Source organism: Branchiostoma floridae, chromosome 16, assembly GCF_000003815.2.
Source record: "Branchiostoma floridae strain S238N-H82 chromosome 16, Bfl_VNyyK, whole genome shotgun sequence".
NCBI classification, from domain to species: Eukaryota; Metazoa; Chordata; class Leptocardii; order Amphioxiformes; family Branchiostomatidae; genus Branchiostoma; species Branchiostoma floridae.
This window is the reverse complement of record NC_049994.1, coordinates 11,033,088-11,053,692: the sequence shown is the minus strand read 5'-3', so window position 1 is coordinate 11,053,692 and position 20,605 is coordinate 11,033,088. Positions and strand designations below refer to the sequence as shown.

The following is a 20,605-nucleotide window of genomic DNA, read 5'->3' as shown; positions in this document are numbered from 1 at the left end:
AGAAGTTGCAGCTAAAAGGTGCTGCACGAAGTGCTAAAGACACATCCTTGCAGGGGGTTGAATAATTTTGCAACCTGCTTTTTCTAGAAAATTTGCATATTTGGAAGAAGTATGCAATAAAATCTTGATTTTTGCTCTTGTATTGAATTGTAATAAACTAGCTGTTCATCTGTAATATGATTTGGTACTAGTTTGCAGTTGTAATGTTTCTTATTTTGCCAAAATAGGAAACATGTGAAGGGGGTTGAATAATTTTGCATGCAACTGTAGGTACCCAATCTGAGTAATCATGAGGCTGTTTACGTGCTCGCAGCACCTTCTCCTACACAGGACCCCCATTTTGCTTTCCCTCTGAAGGACGAATACAATCCCTTAATTCCAACATGTCCGAGTCGAGCTGACCCTGGGATCGAACTCGTACCCACAGATTAATGGAATTGGATCCAGATGGCCAAGCCGCAGGGTTGCATTACCGCTCGGCCACAGAGACACACATCCATTCAATTATTGCATTCGAGCCCTAGATGTCCATTTGTTTGTTTATTCGTCCATTTATTCATTCATTGACACTTTTGACATTTGACGTCTTGCGCTGGTGACCCCCCTATTGAAAAGTGACAGGATGATCGACAAGACTATAACATTAACAGAGTCACTTCAATAGGAAGAGGAGTGAAGTGCGTACCACTGTCCTTGATCCGTAGAGTCATGTAGTTCCCCGTCTCAGACACCACGTGCATCAGGATGCCCTGCTTGTGCTCCGTGATGAAACCCACGGTGATGTTGTCCTTCTCGGAGTCACGGAAATTGTTAGGGAACGAGTACTCAAGGTAGCTGGCCGATTCCATACGCGCTCCAATTTCTATTAGGAAATGAGAACATGCTATTAAATGTCATGTACCTTCTCTAAAAAGAGAGACGGGAGTACAATTGAGAGCTACATATGCACATACATGTATATATACTAGAGTATGTTTCCAAAATTAAGACAATAGGACAGCAGAAAAATGGGGAGGGGGGAAGATGGCTAAATAATTGACAGAAAACTGAAAAGACGATGACAGAAAATAAGTGATAGCACATGTAGGTGAAGAAGTTCTAATGATATTTTTTCAACTGTAATGATGTCATATGATGAAAGTCTAATAAACAATCAAACAGGTTTTCTACTACCAAATGATAGCCAATAGAATATACAAAATGTAGCTCAAACAGGCAAAGAAATCATGAAAGAATGGACGGACAGGCCCATACGCGGTGGAGAGTGTACCATAAGGAACATCACGGAATGGAGAATGTGATGGAGGAACCAAGATTTGAAGGAGCTTGCCAGAAAAGTCTTGATTCAGAAGATCTCCGTCCATGACAGGCACAATGATCTCTGGGAGGGAGAGGCAGTGATTGGGAGAGAAGGGAACAAAAGGAAGAGGTCATAGGAAGGGTTTGGAAAAATATTATAGAAATGTCAGAGAAGACGATTTGTATCTTGTACTGTCAACAGGTTATCAACATTGAAACGTGCATACTACATTTTGCAATTGTATAATAGATAGATCAATGACAATAACACACAATAGACCGGACATATGGTGCATTGTAGTACAGTGTACATATATTACCACATGGAAACGGTAAACATCGCAAAAATTGGTTTACAGAAATTGATATCGTTGATGAAACTTTTACACAAAAAAGTCATCCTTCATAATATGCCTTCATAATATGTCAATTGCTTACAAGTATCATTGCTATGTCCTGTTTTAGACTGAGGCTTTCTAAATTGAAAAAAAAAAGAAGAAGATAACCCACCATTTGAACATGTTGGACCCTCGTGCGGAGTGAGGGTACAGTTGCATTCGTAGAAGCCCCATCCCTCGATACAGGTGGCGTTGTTCTGGCAGGGGTTAACGGGCTCGCACAGTCGAACCATCCCGGGCTCTACGCCCCACGCTGGTATGGCGGCACTGTAGAGATCCTGGTGTACGCCGTTCACGCTTAGATCGCGCATCACACCGATGAAACCGTTTCTACCCTCGGTGTCTGAGCCTGCAGAAACAATACAATACATTATTATGTTTCCTAGCACTTTTGATAAGGGCCAACTTCCATTTCATATAAGCCACATGGTGATTTACATTAATATATGATTCATCCGGACGGGAGACCTGGTGCGGTAAACCCCCAATGGTGCTAAAACACTGTATGTCTCTACTACTACTACCATTACTTATCCAAGTAATAAGATTATACAAATGATGCGCCTACTTAAGTATAGGTATATATTCAAAGAATATTTAACCTTAAATTGTATTTGTTTCTGACTAACTTCTGTTCTAGGATGACATTGTCTGAAGTCATATTCTAATTTTTGATGACATTCATTTTTTTAAGTCAAAGCTGAAGATGTGACAGTCATTCTTCTTGCATCAGAATTTCCCCTTCAACACCTGACATTTTCAAGGTCAGTGATACCCCAGCAAACAATGACATGCGGCAAAGATAATGATGGTACCCGGTGAATATGGTCAAAACTACAACAGAAACCCACCAACAAAGAGTTGGCTGTTGAGATTCAGGGACTCGTGTGCATCCATGACTTCTGCGATCGTCGCCTCGGCTTGTGTAGGATCCTGGAAGCGTTGTTTGTCCACCACGATGCGAGCCTCTTTCAGATTTCTTTCAGCGCAAATGCTGTGGAAGCGGTTGTCGTTGAGGTCGTAGGTCATTGTCTTCACAACTTCTTGGCGACCATTTCCCACATCGTAAGACAGGGAAACTTGTCTGGGAGCTGCAAGGAAACAAGAAGGTTTCTTAGCAGCAAGTAAATGGCAAAAGTTTAAAGTTTACGTCACACATCCTGATCAGGTCGGTGTGCAGTATAATCTGTTCATTTCCAATATCCTGTCCACTGATTTTTTTCAGGTCCATTTTTCAAACAAAAAAAAAGTTTTGTACCGGTGCAATTATTAGGGGTGGTGCCCAACTCCATTTCTATAGCCCTTGGGCCACACATTTGTGCAAGACACTACAGGTACAGTACAGTAGGGGGCTCTTTCTTTAGTAGTGATGCCAGTGTTTAGCTTCCATGCGCCTTCTTGTAAGTGCTGAGTACTAAAGCAAAGAAAGCATTGTATAATTTTTAAAATGACCACACTCAGGGTATTGAATTTGCAACCTGTCAGATAGAAAGTGAGCATTCTACCATTGAGCTACTGTATGGGTACATCTTAAAAATCCATCTTTACTAAATAAGGACAGTAGATCATTTGCCTCATGACAGAAATTTCAACCAGAAAAGTTTTCCTTAAAGCATGATGCTTTCTCAGTTGTGGTTTGAAAAAACAACTCATATTCTTGAGAGAGAAAAGGATTAAGGGAAACTTTAATTCTAGCAGAATTTACAATGGAAAACGACTCTGCAACCATAGAAAGGAACAAAATATCCATTACTTACACAACATTTCCACCTTGAAGAAGTCCCGCGCTCCCCTGTTGTGGATGAACACGCCTTGCGCCGCCCGAGTGATGAACTGGAAGCAGATGTCTCCGGAACGCTTCGCTTGGAATGTTGGGAAACGGAGGTGGGCCTCAGCAGCCTTGAAGGTTGCAGAATTGTTGAACATGACTGTAGAAAGACGTAGATATAAAATGAATCTCTTTTGGTTCTGTCTCTTCAGGAATAAAGAGGCATTGGAAAAATGTTTGAATTAAAACATTTGCAGATATGACTCTAAAGTTGATAATACCTTATAAGTGTAACTTAGGTCTACAGTAAGACAATACAGTAATTGTGTAAAAAATCGTTATTACTTACTATGGAAAATCACTTTTATTCACTCAATAAAAAGAGTCCAGTTGAATGGGGAGCTACCCCTACAGCTAGGGGGCTAGCTATGGGACTGACATTTCTGATAATGATAATATTCAGTATGTTCTAGCTTTGACAGAAGATATGTGATAAACTGAGATGAGAGCATTTGCGATGCTACAGTCATTCAAAAGTCCAAGGGAAAGTTCCCAGGACAGTCTTTAAAATGAGATGAGAGTATTTGCTATGCTATACTGGTTTAAAAGTTCCAAGGGCAGTCTTACTGTCTCCATAGCACTCCAGTGGTCCCAGTGTGTGGAAGCCGCTGCCAGGACTGGTGTCGCCGAAACGCAGCTGAGTAACAGGCAGGTAGGGCATCTGGGTCAGGTAGCCTTCGTCGACACCCCTGAAATGCAAATTTGGTAATTTCAAGTCAGTTATCCTAACAAAGGCAGACTTTTTTCTGTAAAAACTGAGTCGTTGGATGGATTTCTCCTCTCACAAAATGATGGGTCAGGTAACCTTCGTCCACACCCCTGAAAAGCAAATTTGGTCATTTTCAGTCAGTTTTAACCAAGACGGAATTTCTCATAAAAACTGAGCCGTTGGATACCGGGGTAGATTTCTGCTCTCCAAAATGATGAGATTGATGTTAAAAAAAGTTAAAGTCTTTCCTGCATCAGTTGGTCCATAGAGTGGCACGCATCTTTGTTTCAGTAGCCCCTGGGCCACACAATTTTGTGCAAACTACAGCAGGGGGTAAGTCCACTGGTAGTGGTGTGTGTTCAACTTCCATGTTACCCTTTCTCGAATGCTGAGTGCTAAGCAGAGAAAGCGGTATGTACCATTTTTTAAAGTCTGACTCGGCCGGGATCAAACTCACTACTTAACAAATGCAAGGCAAACACTCTACCCGGATTTCAATTTGCAAATGCTAAAGTTTAACATTTTTTTAATCTTTTAAAATCCACCGACCTGACAGACTCAAACCCAGCAGTGCCGTCACAGTTGCAGTATTTTGCAGGGTCACGACAAGTTCCATCCAGACCGCAGGCGCACTTCTGCGTCCCTGGGCCTGCGTCTCCCCAGTACACCATCTTGTCATTTGTGCGACCAACCCACCAGCCAAACGGTTGTCCATCTAGAAGTATCAAATGATGTTGTTAGAAAGGAATTATGTTAGAAGGAAATGATAATTTTAAAAAAGTATGATATAAAATGTTTTCCTTGTTTCGTAACAAATTTAACATTACTAGAGCATTGAAAAGAAAAACTATAAGCAAAGCTAAAAGTAGAATTGAAAATTTAAAGGCAATATTGATACAACCATGCCCCCTAGTGACCATCAGTATATTGCAGCACAGAGCTTGTGATGATTGCACTAATAGCAAGGAACCCAACAAATAATAATATATGCCAGTTTACAATTATAGCTGATTGCCAACTGTTATGAAATACACCAAATAGTTTCAGCAAGGACATTATGTAAGATAACTTCCTAGATTTCAGGTACGTTTTTTTGAAAGATGTTCAAGTAAAGAAGATTTATGATACAAAATACAATGTTACTTGCTGTAATATTTGTTAGTGGTATTGCTATAGCATTAAGAACTACTATTACAGTAGTTCTCTGGAACACATTTTACGTTACATAAGATTATGCCTGGATGGATGAAAACATAGAAGAAAAGACTTACTTGGAGAATTGAGGAGACGTGAGTTTGTACACTCGTATCTGATTCGCTGTTGGCAGCGCTCCGATCTCATCATGAGGGGCAAAACCTGCGGCAGGCTTCCCTGGTAAACGATGTCTTTCTTGTACGAGCCCGCCCCGGCGAAACCGCTGACTAATGTCCGCGCCATGGAGTCATGGGTGATGACGGTTTCCACAGTGTGTACTGTGGCAAAGGATTATTGTTAGCAACTCTCTGTAATTTGGTTATGGCATTTTACACAACATTACATTACAGTTACATGGTTATGACATTTTACAGTGTATAAGACATCTCAACTTTTGTTGTGCAATAATACTCTGTGTTCACCTCTTGTTAGCCTGATTGAATCTAGCTTATAGCCAGCCTCCCAGAGCCAATTACAGCTCCAGACAGAAGAGTTTGTTAACTTACAGAGACTAACCTCGTATTTTGAAGTGAAAGCACTATACAATGCCTCTAAACTTAACAAGAACAACGATATGATTGTATTCTTACAGTCGATGGTGGCACACTGCACCGGGAAGGGAGCAAGGGGACCACTGCCATCGGGGTCAATGAACTTTGTACCGCTTGCAACACCCTCTCCGAACGGATTGTAGTTTGCACAGGAGTCCTCGTACTTTGCTGTAGACATGACATGATCACAACAATTACACTCTTAGTATGGTGGCACATAGTTCATATGAATGTATGAATATTTTATGAAATGTTGGCTAATATATCGATATATCATATTTAAATATCATTTTTAAAACTATCTATTTGATTCACAACCAGGGCTGTATATTCAGCTTGAAAATTTTCCAGTCCTGCTCATTGTTTTTGACCTAATGTTCTTGATTTTTCTTGTTGAACATGTTATTCTAAGCTTATGAAATTAGAATTTTAACAGTTTCATGTCATAGGTTCAGATTTTTTAAAGTATTTCAGTTATTCTCTTGTATTGATTGAAAGAAACATACAGTTTCATAGTACAAAATTTTGCTAGCATGTTGTGTATAAGTTGTGCACAATGTGAAAGAAGCTGCAGTACTTACTCAAGTGACAGGTGGCGCCGTTATACCCCGTGGGTTGACAGTTGCAGGTGAAAGTGTACCAGTCCTGCTCGCAGGTGGCGCCGTGCTCACATGGATTAGGTGTGCATCTGGAAATAAGGAACTTTCATTGACCTCAAAGATCAACTATTTCTTCATTGTTGAACTCAATTATAATCACCTTTTTATACGCCTCTGATAGGAATGTGTTGATTGAACTTTTGGTTTCATAGTTCCTGTATCAACTCTTTTTAGATTCTAATGCAGTCTTGCTCTGTGAAGACCAGTTGAGACGAAAAGTGTTACATGCATGTGATTATTCAATGATTCTATGAAATGCTATTATGATAGTTTCTTGCATCAAATTGAGAAGCATGTATGAACTTAAAGCACACCAAAGTAGTAGCTACCAATTCTTTATAAATTACAGGGTAAGGCAGTAGGTAGAATGTTAAGGGAATAAAATGTGACTAAAGCAAGAGGTGAATTGAGAACAGAAACCAAAGAATTTGCTTACCTGTCAACAAGGCCACAATAGTTAAACTGGACACCCGTCTTTACGGTATTGGCCAGACGCCCATCTGCAAGACGCTGAATGTCGATATTCTGTCCGTCGATCACGATCTGCCGCATACAACCCTGGAAGGGTTTGAGCTCGCCTCTGATTGGACAACCTTCTTGAGAAACGGCAGACGGAGGACAACCTGGCAAAAGAAAAGTTTTCATTTATCGAAAAATGAACTGCTGCTGCTGAATAGAGTGATAGGTTAGGGAACGATGAATCGTGTTAAGTCGATGATGATTAGACATCAAGGTAATAAGATATGCAAGAAAACAGTACTCAACAACTGGATATATTTTGGAAATGGTCAGACGTTTCAAGTAGCATCCACTACCTTTCGTCAGTGACAACCACTTGTACATATGTTGTTCTTAGTCACTGACAAAAGATAGTGGCAATGCTAACTGATGAACTATCTGACCATTTCCAACATTTATCCAGTTGCTTGAGTAACTGTTTTCTTGCAAGGAATAATCATGTTCTACCGTGTTGTTGAGAACAGGTTATCTAATAAGTACTATTACAATATTCTATTAAACATTATCAATATAACAGTGTACTAACCTCCCAAGTAGTACTTGTCACCAGTTTGCAGTTGGAGCACAGTGTTGGTGTTGATGGTCCGATTGTAGTCGTAGGTCACGGTGACGGAGTTCTCGGTTGCATTCACAACCACGCTGTGCCATCGTCCGTCATTCTGGTACTCATCTGCAGTTACACAGGACAGTTATTGACTTGTACCTGTATCTATGTTCCTTCAATCAGACCCTCATAGTGCCTGCTGCCAGTATAACGCTAGTTCACCTTAATCCGTAACCTAGATTCGTTGTTTAAAAAAAAAACTGGGTATCAAGAGATTTCAAGTCAACAACGTGGGTTCAAATGTTAAGGTTTTCAAAATATTGCAATGTGAACTTAGTATACCTTCCATCGACTTAACGATCCATACATCAGTTAATACAAGCAAGGATAACAGCAAATTTAATCAAGCAAGCCTTTTGTCATTTACTGTTATTTCTTCATAATGTCTGTCCTTAGTGCTGAACACTACCCATGCATAGCAAAAGTCATTCCTTGTTAAGGTCTGTCCTTGGTGCTGAGCACTATCAAGTATATTTTCCCATCTACACCTACCGGACAGAATAGGAACCACACGCTCCACGTTGTTGACAAACCGGACGATCGTGACGTTCAGTCGTCCGTCAGCGAGACGCACCATGATAGATCCGGTGCCTTGGTTGATCTGCGTGTACGCCATCATGCTCTCCCGGTTGAAGGTTCGGAACTCGAACCCAAGGGCGATGCTGTTTCTTCCGCTGTTAAGACACAATGGAGACTGATTCATATCAATGAGCATTTTGAGCATCATGAATGTGTGTGCCAACCTCAAGCAGCATTAGTGAGGGTAAAATGAAGAAAAATTTCAGATGACATTTTCGGCTTTTGCAATTCATAATTTGTGGGCCAACGTTGAGGAATATGTTAGTGTGCAAAAAGAAGCAAAATTTTAGATGACATTTTTAGCTTTTAAACCCTTTCTTTGTGAGCCAAATTAGTGGAACATGAGTGGATGTAAACAAAAGACAATAAGCGATTAATATATGAAGAGCTCAACTATGAATTGTTAAGCCATAGAAAGATGATCAGGCGTTAAAACTCTAAGTAGTACCTTGCTCCTGGTAGACGCAGGTAGCTCTCTGGTGAGGGGATGGTGAGGGATTTCTGAGTGGTTCCCTGGCAGTTGTACGTCACAGAGCCCACGCTGGAGAAGGCATCAACTTGTCGTTGCGTCCTCTCGATCATGTTGATGCCGTTGAAGAACACGTTCTGCAGACAGCCCTGGAAGTTGAAGCGCACGATCACGCCCGGAAACAGGAAGTCCACACCTCCGACGGTGATCTGAAGGAAAAACAGATTATGAAACGATGAATGAACATGCTACAACATGTCGGGGGTTGTGTTGAACCAACATCAACATAATTTTAAAGAACCTTTATCAGTTAATATAGTTTCACACGTGTGTCTTTCTGTTCTTGATTTACGTGCTATGCATGTGTTTGTATGTGTTTCCTTTTCTTTGAAAATCAAGAAAAAGAATAATATTTAAAAAAGAACCTTATCAAATGTATGCCACAAGTTGATGAAAATATCTTACAATTTGTACATAAGTCTCTGTAATAGAATTCACAACAAACCTGTCGATCCAAATCCAGTCGTTCAAAGTCTCCATTCGTCCTGAACTTGACAAAGAACCTGTCGACCTTGAGACTGATGTCCCTCCTGTTGCGGGTGATCTCGATGGAGTGCCACTGGTCATCGTCCAACAGTGACCCAGCAGTCGCCTCCGTGTAGCCTTCCACTGACCGGCTAGTGCCTGGCAAATACAATGTACATTGTATATCAGCATGAGATACAACATGTATGATGAAGTCTCTTGTGAACAGTCTTACCGCCCCTACGGCTTCCTGAGCTACGGGACTGATGGATGGATGGATGATGAACATAGCCATGTCCATTTTAAACATTATACAATTCACTCAATGACGTCTATCTTGATAGATGTATGCTGGGTCATTTTATACAGTTGATGCATTTTATATTTCCCTAGAAAATAGAGAACGCCATTTTGATTAGAACTTAACTTTAACTTCAAGATGTATAAAACTTTGTACACGTACCAAGATTGACACGAAGCCAGATCTTTCCCCAGATCAGCTCGAGTGAGATGAAGTCGTTCTGAGATCCGTGGCCATAAAGCAGCATACCATGAGGCTTGTTTGTCTTAAAGCGCATCTTGATCGTGTCCTGGGTGGTCCTTACACGGTCTTCTTCACGCGTGAGTTCATAGCGGAGGTAGCCGTCTCCAGCGAAAGTTGCTGAGTGTGCCCCTATGGGTTGAAGATGGACAGACATTTTACTTCAGCATGATGAGCAGTGCCCCCTACACAATTTTACTGGTAATGCAGCAAGGTCCTTTGCTGCTTTAAACTTGATAAAGATGTTTGATAGGTTTTCATCAATGTTCTTCATCACTGATACATTTCAGGAATATAGCTGTCAGTTTTACCTCTTGGTGGACAAATGGGAGATAAGCTCTCATCTTTAAATGGTTTTCCTAAATGTTATCTAATATCATTCTATAGATGATGACAAACCACTTCAAAGTCACAAACATATTCTAATAGTGATTATGTTAATTCCATGAATAGAAATGACGTACTGTCCAGGCAGCCGTAGATTTCCACACGCATTGAGATTTTCTTGTTCCAGGAGCGAGGATTGATCCGCATGTAGCGACCGATCCATGTTCCGGTGAGCCTGTTCGTGACGACGGAATCTGCATTGGTGTTTCCCTTCAGGGTCTGAGGGTAGGGGTGGGGGAAACAGAAGTCACATCATTACTTCAATGCTTTAATTTGTACTTTTCTAATTATGCAATGCAGTGTTTTTTTTCAGCACATATACAGTATGAACACCATACTTGAGATAATAAAAGTTCTCAATGCCGAATAAATTGTATTAAGTCAATGAATTCAATGATTTTAGTTTCAGACCGCGAAAGAAAAAAGGTTTATTTAGATCCCGTTCTATGGAACCAAATTTCTCAGTTTTCTTGAATGTTTAAGAATCAAGGAAATTGTCATAATATTTCACTGTCATCATATAGCTCTGACTTTACACATACACTTGCACACACACATGCATGCACATATAGATTCATACACACACACATATACACACAAAAACACACACACACACAGACAGACACACGCACAGTCAGACACACGCACGCACACAAAATACTCACGGCGCTATAAGTTCTCCACTGCCATCTGTTGTCGCTGAATTGGATATTGTACTCTTTCACCCACTCATCGCTGTTGAAGCGGCCCTGGGTGGCGATGGCCGTGATTCTTGACCGATCCATCAGGTCAAAGGTCAGATACTGCGAAAAGTCGTCTCTCGATGCACTCCAACCGCCATCACCTGTTGGAGGATAACAAAAGATGATTGTCATTGTCTGAAGTTTTACAAAATCTTATTGGTCTCTGATAGTATCACTTCTGGATAATAGAAGTGATACTATCACTTCTGAATAATCACACATCTTGCCCACCTCCATCAAAACACAGAAATGCAAAATGCAAGCCTAAAAATGTAATTGCAGTATTTGATGTACATGATGTACATGCAGCCACTCTCTCATTCAATTGGTTGAACTGCTAATTGCCTTGATATCATTGGTTGAAAAGCTAAACTGCCAATCCCAGATATATCCGGGAGTGGCACACCAGGCATATATAGGTGTGCAGGATATATCTGGCACACATATATATGCCCTGTGTGCCGCTCCCGGATATATCCGGGAAAGCATATTCCTGCAAAGTAGCAGCTTTGCGCGCATGTAGTGCAAGAACCCCGGAAGTTAGGGACTTTGGCCTTGTTAGGGGGTTTCTTTTTGAGGTCAGTGGCCAACCCTGGCACTGATAGCGTATTATAGGGCTGAAACTCTGGCAGTTTAAGGGTTAAGAAGGACTGTCAGGGTCGATTGTCTTATACTAGCTCACCTTCTCTTCTGTTGAGCCTGGCATATCTGGGTGCCCTGTAGTAGTTGACGAATGATGTGGCTGAAATCTGGCCGTCAGTGATGAGTCTGCTGCTCATTCCCAGAGGGAAGTTGCACTCAGGATCTACATTCTCTGTAATGCGTCAAAGATAGAAATAATGGTCAGCATCTAGAAATATATTGAAGGGTCAGCATTTGCCTGACTTTTTCTGCCACACCTTCCCTGAAGATCCCATTCATCTGCCAGGTCGATCCAGGTACGACACGTATACGCACACCTTCCATTAATAAGCTATCTGCCACACAAAATCAAGACAGTAGCGCATCCAGGTCAAAAGATACAAAAACGGAATTTCTGCTGCAGTACCAAGGTCACATACCAGGGGGCCCAAAATTGACCCTGACCTTCGTCTTCCTAACACATACATACATACCAAATATCATTGTAATCCATCAATGACATTGGTTCATTGGTTGGTTAATCATCTTGAAGGTAAACTCCTTTAAAATGTGACAGCTACTCTTCCATTAAACCTTAATGATTGAAAAAATCAGTTTGCAATAGATCATCTGAACAAAATCCAAATATGAACAAAAAGTATTCAATACCCAATCAATAATTATTTTGCTCAATACCGGTTATCATATTCATTTGAATATAGAAAATATATTTTATGGAAAAAACAGTTACAAGATGCAAAACTGACATTGTACATGTAGATAATGATGATAGATTTCACTTTCATCAGAAATTATTTTGCCAGTATTGAACCATTTAATATTCTTTCTCTTAAAATACAACACCATCTTTTCAATGGAAACCTGGCTTAATGTCCAAAGCAACTGGCCTGGTACAGCAAATATGATTTGTCTGGTAGAAGTAGAATTACATTACACTTTAATACCTTTTATGCATTAAGCATACTGCATGTGGTGTACTGGACGTCTAACTCAGTTTTCTCATGCTTAGCCAATAATACTCATCATGACTGGAATATATATGGGTCCATCTGGCCTGGGTTCAAGTGTGATCTATACAGTATGGTTTAGTGGGGATGCTCAACTTGACTGCAAACTGGCCACCAGGGCCATTGATCGGTCAAGGGCACCCATTTTTCTCTATTGTTGTGCACGGGGTTATTGTAATGGATACCATTAATGATCGTTCATTGCTCCCATGGCTGTGCATAATGCCTTGCCAGCAATATCCTTTCTTCTGATTAGTATGTTTGTACAATGGTACGTTATTCATAAAATTGTGTTGTTGGAAATATTAAAAATATTAGAAATATGAATTTTCGTCCATCATGGTTCAACAGGATCAAAAAGGTTGAAGAAGATGGTGCAAAACGGAATATATTTGGTTTTGAATACCAGTAGTTTGTATGTCCGGATCACTTGATATTGGTATAAAATACTATAGATATAACAAATAGCAGAAACTATATGAAAATTATTTAGTCAATATCTGACAAGACATTATGATTTTTCTCTACTAATTTTCATAGGAGATGGAAAATAGCTATGGTCCTGTAATTTACTTCGCTGTCTAGTTCAATATTGGAATTGCCCAATGTGCAATTTTCTTTGTTGGATGCATACATTGCACTTGTGATTTAGCTCTATCACTTTGATTATACAGTCATTACCAATCTATGCTTTATATGTACAACATAATTCTGATGTAATAACCTCATGAATGTTAAACTCCACACTGCTATAAAATAGTGTAATAAACCTGCACTACCGAAATGTAACAATTTAATTGTATTAATTTATTTCGTGAAATTCACATGAATCTAAATCTGTCTGGGCTTGGAATCATTTACTACTAACAAGATATTACAAAAAAATATGTATACATTGTGATACGGATGGTAAAAAAAGATATTAAAAGTTGCAAATATGATGTAAACCCAGTTGAGTTTCTATTTGTATTCTTTTTCAATACTACAATATTATCAGTTATCATAGTGTTCCATCATAGCTCATCTATTAGTACACCTGCCAAACTTCAAGGCATCACAAGAGCTTAACTCCAACACTCAGTCAATGCATACATTTCTGCACTATAATGGAACCCAATAGAACAGTCCCATTACTGATGTAGTTTGTCCCAGTCATACTCATTCCTCCTCATTAGACTACATCACACGACCTACAATCACGACCACGAAGGTCAATCACAGAGAGGCAATGCGACACCCAGCCTGGGTACTGTAAATGCAAAAATGTTTGCGGTTTTTGCAGTGGCCACTTCACTGTGAACTTAAAACCACTGCAAACATTTTTTACCTGCATGTATGCAGGTATGGTTTTGATGCTGGTGGGAACTTTTCGGTAGCCGGGGATGTAGGGCGCTGTATCTCGTGAACGGATGGTGCGAGCACGACGATTTTTGGTACGTGGGTTGGGGGTGGTAGCCTAACACTCAGGTTTGATTTTGGGCCTCCTGGCATTTGAACTTGACATTGCAGGTGGCATTTTTGGTGTTTTTGGGGCACTTTTGGCGCTGTGTGTCCGGAACGATACGCGCGATTGCGACGATTTTTGGTGCATGGGTGGGGGGTTGTTGCTGGTTGCCTAGGATTGACTTTGGGCCTTGTCGCGTTTGAACTTGACCCGGCAGGTCGAATTTTGTGTCCGAGAGGGGTGTTTCCGGAGTTATATCTTCTGAACGGCTGGTGCTGGCGCGATGATATTTGGCACATGTGTCGGCGGTGGCTGAATAATGCTCAATTTTGATTTTGGCGCCCTTGGTGCTTGAACTTGACATTTTAGGTTACCTTTTGTGCGGGCACGGGGCGTGCGCTGTATCTCCGGAACGCAAGGTACCATTGTGTTGCTATTTGGTACGTGAGTTGTTTGTGGTGTCCTGGTGGTCAGGTTTGATTTTGGGCCTCCTAGTGCTTGAACTTGATACTGTATAGGTTGATCCTGTTTTTGTGTGGTTGGGGCATCCTCCCAATATCTGCTTGGTTTTAAAAACAGATTATGGTTGGGTGTAGAACCATCATCTGGCCTGGGCCACCTTCAATGTATCAGGTTACTTAGTGGCACTGACAGTTTGCCAGATGACGGGAGTGTACAAGATTATATATCTGTTGGTCAGGTATAATTGGAGTTTGCTTATTACTCTTTGTGGTGTTTCTAGAGCTGTATAGTACTGAGTTTTAAGTTTCGGTACAAGTTCCTTTACCCTGTTGGCAATCATGGTTGAACTTGAACTTAAACAGAAGAAGATGCAATTTTCTAATGTGGAGGAGAACTGTATAGAGTGTGGGCATAAGAGAAAGGTATGTGTATGATTTGTCCTGTGTTTCTTTTTGTTTCTTTGGTAATGCCATTTCCATACTGTATACAGGTAATTTGTTGTTTTGGGCTAGTCATATTCACTTGGTTTTTGGGCCTGCTTAATCTATGGTACAGGCAGGGTTAAGTGGTGGAGGCTTAGCTTTGTTCTGTTTTAAATTCAGTATCGTTGGTTGCATTTTGTCGCGGCAAATATATGATGAAATTCCCCTTCTAAGCAACTGCTCATTGGTTTGCGGGGATGTTTGCTGGGTGTTTGCTCTGACTACAACAGCTTCTGAACTTTTCAAAGCTTCCATTGCCAGTAGTCTGTGTAACACAAACTCCGCTGTCCAGGGCTGTAACTGGCCCCTCCCCGCGGGCCGGCGGATGTTTGGCGGGCTGCTATAAGCGAGATTTAATCAGGCTACAATGCCAGCAGCTTGCCATCTATAAATGGGATTGACAAGGTCATTTTTCATAGTAAATTATGCTGTTAAATTTGGCTTAGATACTACAGGAGATTTAGGTTTGGGTTGGATGGATTGAATGAAAATATCATACCACCCTGGGGACTAACTGTTGCTGCTGCATGGGGGCTACCACTATTCATATTGTCTAATGTCTATGGAACTACAGATAAAAGTATAATTGGTCAAATTATACAAGTAACATTCCGATGTCAAGTGAATAACACCCCAGAAATAAATCTTTAATGAATATCATTGGAAGAACACAAACCAAGGAGACTTAGCAGCTGCATTAGGTCAGTACATTGAAATAGGTATATCATGTGACAGAGTAACTACATGTGCATGGGCCATCTGAGACAAAAAAAGGTAGCGTCTCAACAACTTCAAAGTACTGTGGTTGGTTACATACTTAAGAAATCCAAAATAAGTAATGTTCATCCATGTCCAAACTTACAAATTCAGAAAATGGAATTTCAGAGTCAGACTTTTGCATGGTGCACAACCAACACGGTAAAAAGCTCATTTTTCCAACCACGTACCACAGACAAAAAGGCAAAAATACCCAATAGGTCTACAGAAACCCAATACATTTCATGCAGGCCTGAGGTCTACGAACTCTTGTTTATTATAGATTTTTACTGCAGTCTATGGCGCTACCGCGAACTTAAAACTACCGCAAACACTCCATTTTCCTTCTACCGCACGAACTTAAATGCGTTTTCTGTATTGTCTTTCCCTATGTCTTATCAATATACATGGTTCTTCAGTTATATCTTGCTTGACTGAATATTATGCCAAATATCCTTAAGGAATAGCCTAATGTATCAAATATGGTTTTATTTGTCAACCAAGGTGAACAAAATGTATGTCGGTCAAAGTTTGGCTAAACAATGATAGCAGAATATAAATCAAATGTCCCCATGTTGTTTAGGGGAAATTCTCGACATCCTTGGAAAGTTATTAGTTCCTACGTTTCCGATTTCCGCTGTGTGGTTTGTGTTATTCCCACAATGTCTTCGGGGTATTGCCTCCGGTGACCAATGATAAAAATATGACGAAAGTGAAATGTGATAGTCTGCGTGGTTCACTGTAGGGGGTAACGGGAGGGGGCCATACTTCGACACCCGTTCTAAGTGGATGCGCATGGCTTTTGTCAATGTACATTTTACAGTGAACTCATCAAAAACAAGTTAAGATCTTGTATGCATCCATATAACTGTTATTGAAGCTGTACAGATATATGTCACAGGGGAGATTGGAATCCAGGGGGATTCGGAATCCTCCTAGGGGAGATTGGAATTCCAATCTCCCCTAGGGGAGATTAGAATTCTTCTGGTGTTCGGAATCCTCCTAGGGGAGATTGGAATTCCAATCTCCCCTAGGGGAGATCAGAATTCCAATCTCCCCTAGGAGGATTCGGAATCCTCCTAGGGGAGATTGGAATTCCAATCTCCCCTAGGGGAGATTAGAATTCTTCTGGTGTTCTACTGGGATTCCAATCTCCCCTAGGGGAATCTGGAATCCTCCTAGGGGAGATTGGAATTCTACCAGGACAATCTTTGAATCTACCAGGAGTGGATTCAAAGTTTCAAACAATGCAACAAAGGATTTATAATTATTTCTAAGAATAAATCATACCTTATGCTTAATCATATCTTAATATTCTTATGCTTTATATCTAACACTTATCATTTTTCTGACAATTAGAGGTTAAGAATACTTCTCTATAGTGTACAATAGCATCTTATCCTATACTATAGCTCATTAAACATCACATTTTCAAACATTTGGTAATAGAGGAGAATCCAGAATTCTACTAGGACAATCTTTGATTTTACCAATAATCAGAATGGATGAAATTGTTTTGGAAAGTAGACTGAATCATTTGAGTCACTAACTCATAATCATATAATGGTATGCAAATGTCACCAATATGTAAATTAGCTACATTTGCATATGTCGTTATAAGTTAGTGACTCCATACTTTAGAGGTCATTTTCCAATCGAAGCCAGTTCAAAATTTGACAACATTGCATGATAAAGTACTAGATTGATCAAGCGATGGCAGAGAATCCTCCGGAGGAGCAGAAAGCAGAATTTTACAGACTGCTGGAAGCTCACATCAGCAGCCTCGGGGAGAAGAAGAAGGACAACTACTGCATTTCACAGGAAAGATATAATAAGGCTCTACAAGCACTACAGCTAACCAAATGGTCCAAGTGCCCTGAAGGGGGGAAGTTCAAGTTTTGGGCTACTAAGAACTTTGATCTGCAAGAAATCGGTTCCAAAAAGATTCTGTATTGCAAAAAATCTTCCCGCCCTGTCGTTCCGAAGGAAGACATCTTTGACACTATAAAATGGTGAGTAAATGTTGTGTATTTCACTTTTATACAGGTGTATAGTATAGGAGTAAAATTTATTGTTTGTTTTTCTCAATTTTCACTTCGAATAAACCGCTGGTATGGGGGAAAATAAATTTTTGTGGTAAATTTTCAAGGTAGGAAGTCCTCTTACTATCAGCGTGCGCCCCCTTACTCAAATTACAATCAATGTAACATTATTTACCACTCTCACAGTGCAGTCTGTTTCAAAATGATCTTTTTACTGTGAAAATGCAACAAAAATAATACACAACAATGTATCTTATCATTTCAAGCTTCATTACTCTCAAAATATTCCATAGCATGTAAATCAAACCACAAAAATAATAATTTCTGGTTTTGAGTAAATCGTGGAATCAGGCTTCTAATGTCCTATGGCTAGCACACACCAAATCAGTCTTCTTGTAATCTGGGGTTGGTTCAAATCTGAGATTTATCATTTAGTTTTTAAAAAGTACAGTATATACAATTTATTATAATGGGTGATTTGTGGATGGTTTACATTTACAATGATAAATTCATGTTCTTCATACATGTATGTTACAGAAAAAAAGGAACGTTGGTGAAGAAAAAGTAGTATCAAAGTTCATCATTTTCCTTATGGCTTTTGAAAATATGGTATCGTCATGAAGTTAGCATGATATTTTGGAAATTTTGCAATGTGTATAAAATTGTATATCTCAAGTAAAAATTCTGGTGAAGTTTTAATTGTTGCCACTGAGAAAGAAGAATATTTCATCAGTCCAAGTTTTGGCAGTATTTGTCATTATCTTCATTGTATATCTCACTCTACCATATATGCCTTCTACACATACATAACACACATTCAAGTTGAAATAGCTTCAGAATGTCCCATTTCTACCGCAGATTTTCAAAGGCTTGGTACCCACCCTCGGTGTATATAAGACTATATCATGTCATGCATACTTGAACACAACTCTATATATTATATAGTCTTACAATTGGCAAATGTTTTGTATCCTTACAGCTGCCACACCAGGGTTGGTCACTCTCGTCGCGACAAGACTTGGGACGAAATCAAGAACAACTATGCATGGATTCGTTATGACCTTATCCAACTGTACCTCCGCACCTGTCGAGAGTGTTCCACAAGGGCTCCACTGAAGAAACCAGCTGCGGGCAGACCCATCATCTCACTTGGCTTCATGACACGTATGCAGATAGACCTCATCGACATGACCAGTAGACCAGACGATGACAACAAATGGATTCTCCACATGCGGGACCACTTCAGCAAGTTTAGCTGGACCCATCCCCTGACCTCTAAACGAGCTTCTGGTGTAGCTGAGAAGCTTGTACAGACCTTCTGCTTGTTTGGTTCACCCCACATACTACAGTCTGACAATGGAAAGGAATTCGTCGCAGGAGTCATCAATGAGCTCACTGAGAAGTGGCCAGGCCTGGTCATCATTCACGGGCGTCCGCGTCACCCACAGTCTCAGGGATGCATAGAGCGGGCCAATGGAGACCTACAACTTAAGCTCGGCAAGTGGATGGAAGAGCATCCAGAGAAGGGCTGGGTGGAGGGACTCCAACATGTCACGTATGCCATGAACACCTCAGTGTGCGCAACAACAGGAAAGTCCCCCTACGCAGTTGTCTTTGGGCAATCTCCACGCACACACTGTGCTGAATTGGAGATTTTGGCAGAACAAGGGATTCGACATGAAGATGATCTCCCAGATTTCTTTGCTGACACCGTTGACACCGCTGACACCGCTGACACCGCTGACACTGGAGCATCTGAGCAACCAGAACTGACACCACAACAAGAGCATTCCTCCAACAAGACTCCAGAGAACTCAACACAAGACCCAGAACCATCTAGAAGCCTGCAATCCTTGGCACAGGAGTCCAGACCAACACCAATCAAGCATGGAAGAGACTACCATCTCTTCCATGGAGCAAGGATGGTTGCAGTTGGCACAGAAGTCTTGGAACGGGAAACTGTGCATGGGCAGACCGTTGACCCAGACCATCAGGCAGTGTTTCAACTGACCAACATCGCAGACCCAACCCATATACCAGCATGTTTCAACCCGTTTGAAGAACCTCTCACCGAAGGACAGTTTGTCATTTGGGAGATTGAGAAAACAACACCAGTGGATGAATCGGACGTACCTCATGCCAAGATTCGGAAAATTGCAACAGAGAACTATCTGAAAGCTGCCAACCGACAGCAAAAGAACTATGATGCAACGGTGAAGCACCTCATCAAGTCTTATAGCCCAGGTGACACGGTGGGAGTCCGCATCAGTGAGGTGGATCGGACGAACACAGATCCGCGACTCCTTCCCTGCAAAGTTCTGGAAGCTAACAAGCAAGGACAGGACACCACATACAGAGTCTACTCGGCCGAAGGGAAGTTGAAACAAGCATTCAGTTCTGAGGACCTTGTGGACATGAGAAACGTGTGCTTCCCACGACTCCAAAGCATTGATGTCCAGGACCTTGAGGAGGTGACCCTCATCCATGCTGCAAGGAAGCACTCAGGATGGCAAGCCAGTGCTGCAAATGGACATTCTGTTTGTGCCTGCAAAGGAAGCTGTATCTCAAACAAATGCAGGTGCAAGAAAGCCGGCATACCATGTTCAACAAAGTGCCACCCTGCTACTCTGAATGTATGTCAGAATAGATAGAATCAATCACAGTTTCAAGATGTTACAGTTCCACACCTACATTGTACATGCATGTATTCAGATCAGTACATTTCACTAGTCAGACTTTAGTGTAGTAAACGTTGTAGTTAAAGT

General features: G+C 40.8%; 1 protein-coding gene across 4 annotated transcripts in view; it reads right to left on the bottom strand.

Annotated features, from left to right (window-relative positions):
• LOC118432761 (contactin-associated protein-like 2) overlaps positions 1–20,605 on the bottom strand; it is a 44,631-nt gene that overhangs the window by 12,498 nt on the left and 11,528 nt on the right. For all 4 annotated transcript variants that reach the window (XM_035844377.1, XM_035844380.1, XM_035844378.1 and 1 more), the window contains exons 2-19: positions 11,688–11,819; positions 10,928–11,106; positions 10,340–10,481; positions 9,798–10,007; positions 9,315–9,493; positions 8,789–9,018; positions 8,254–8,435; positions 7,684–7,827; positions 7,075–7,261; positions 6,561–6,667; positions 6,019–6,147; positions 5,506–5,706; positions 4,784–4,949; positions 4,093–4,214; positions 3,455–3,625; positions 2,549–2,788; positions 1,810–2,046; positions 686–862 (exon numbers count right to left, since the gene is read on the bottom strand). In XM_035844377.1, the coding sequence (XP_035700270.1) occupies positions 686–862; positions 1,810–2,046; positions 2,549–2,788; positions 3,455–3,625; positions 4,093–4,214; positions 4,784–4,949; positions 5,506–5,706; positions 6,019–6,147; positions 6,561–6,667; positions 7,075–7,261; positions 7,684–7,827; positions 8,254–8,435; positions 8,789–9,018; positions 9,315–9,493; positions 9,798–10,007; positions 10,340–10,481; positions 10,928–11,106; positions 11,688–11,819 (3,135 nt within the window). The remainder of the gene's footprint in view (positions 1–685; positions 863–1,809; positions 2,047–2,548; positions 2,789–3,454; positions 3,626–4,092; positions 4,215–4,783; positions 4,950–5,505; positions 5,707–6,018; positions 6,148–6,560; positions 6,668–7,074; positions 7,262–7,683; positions 7,828–8,253; positions 8,436–8,788; positions 9,019–9,314; positions 9,494–9,797; positions 10,008–10,339; positions 10,482–10,927; positions 11,107–11,687; positions 11,820–20,605) is intronic.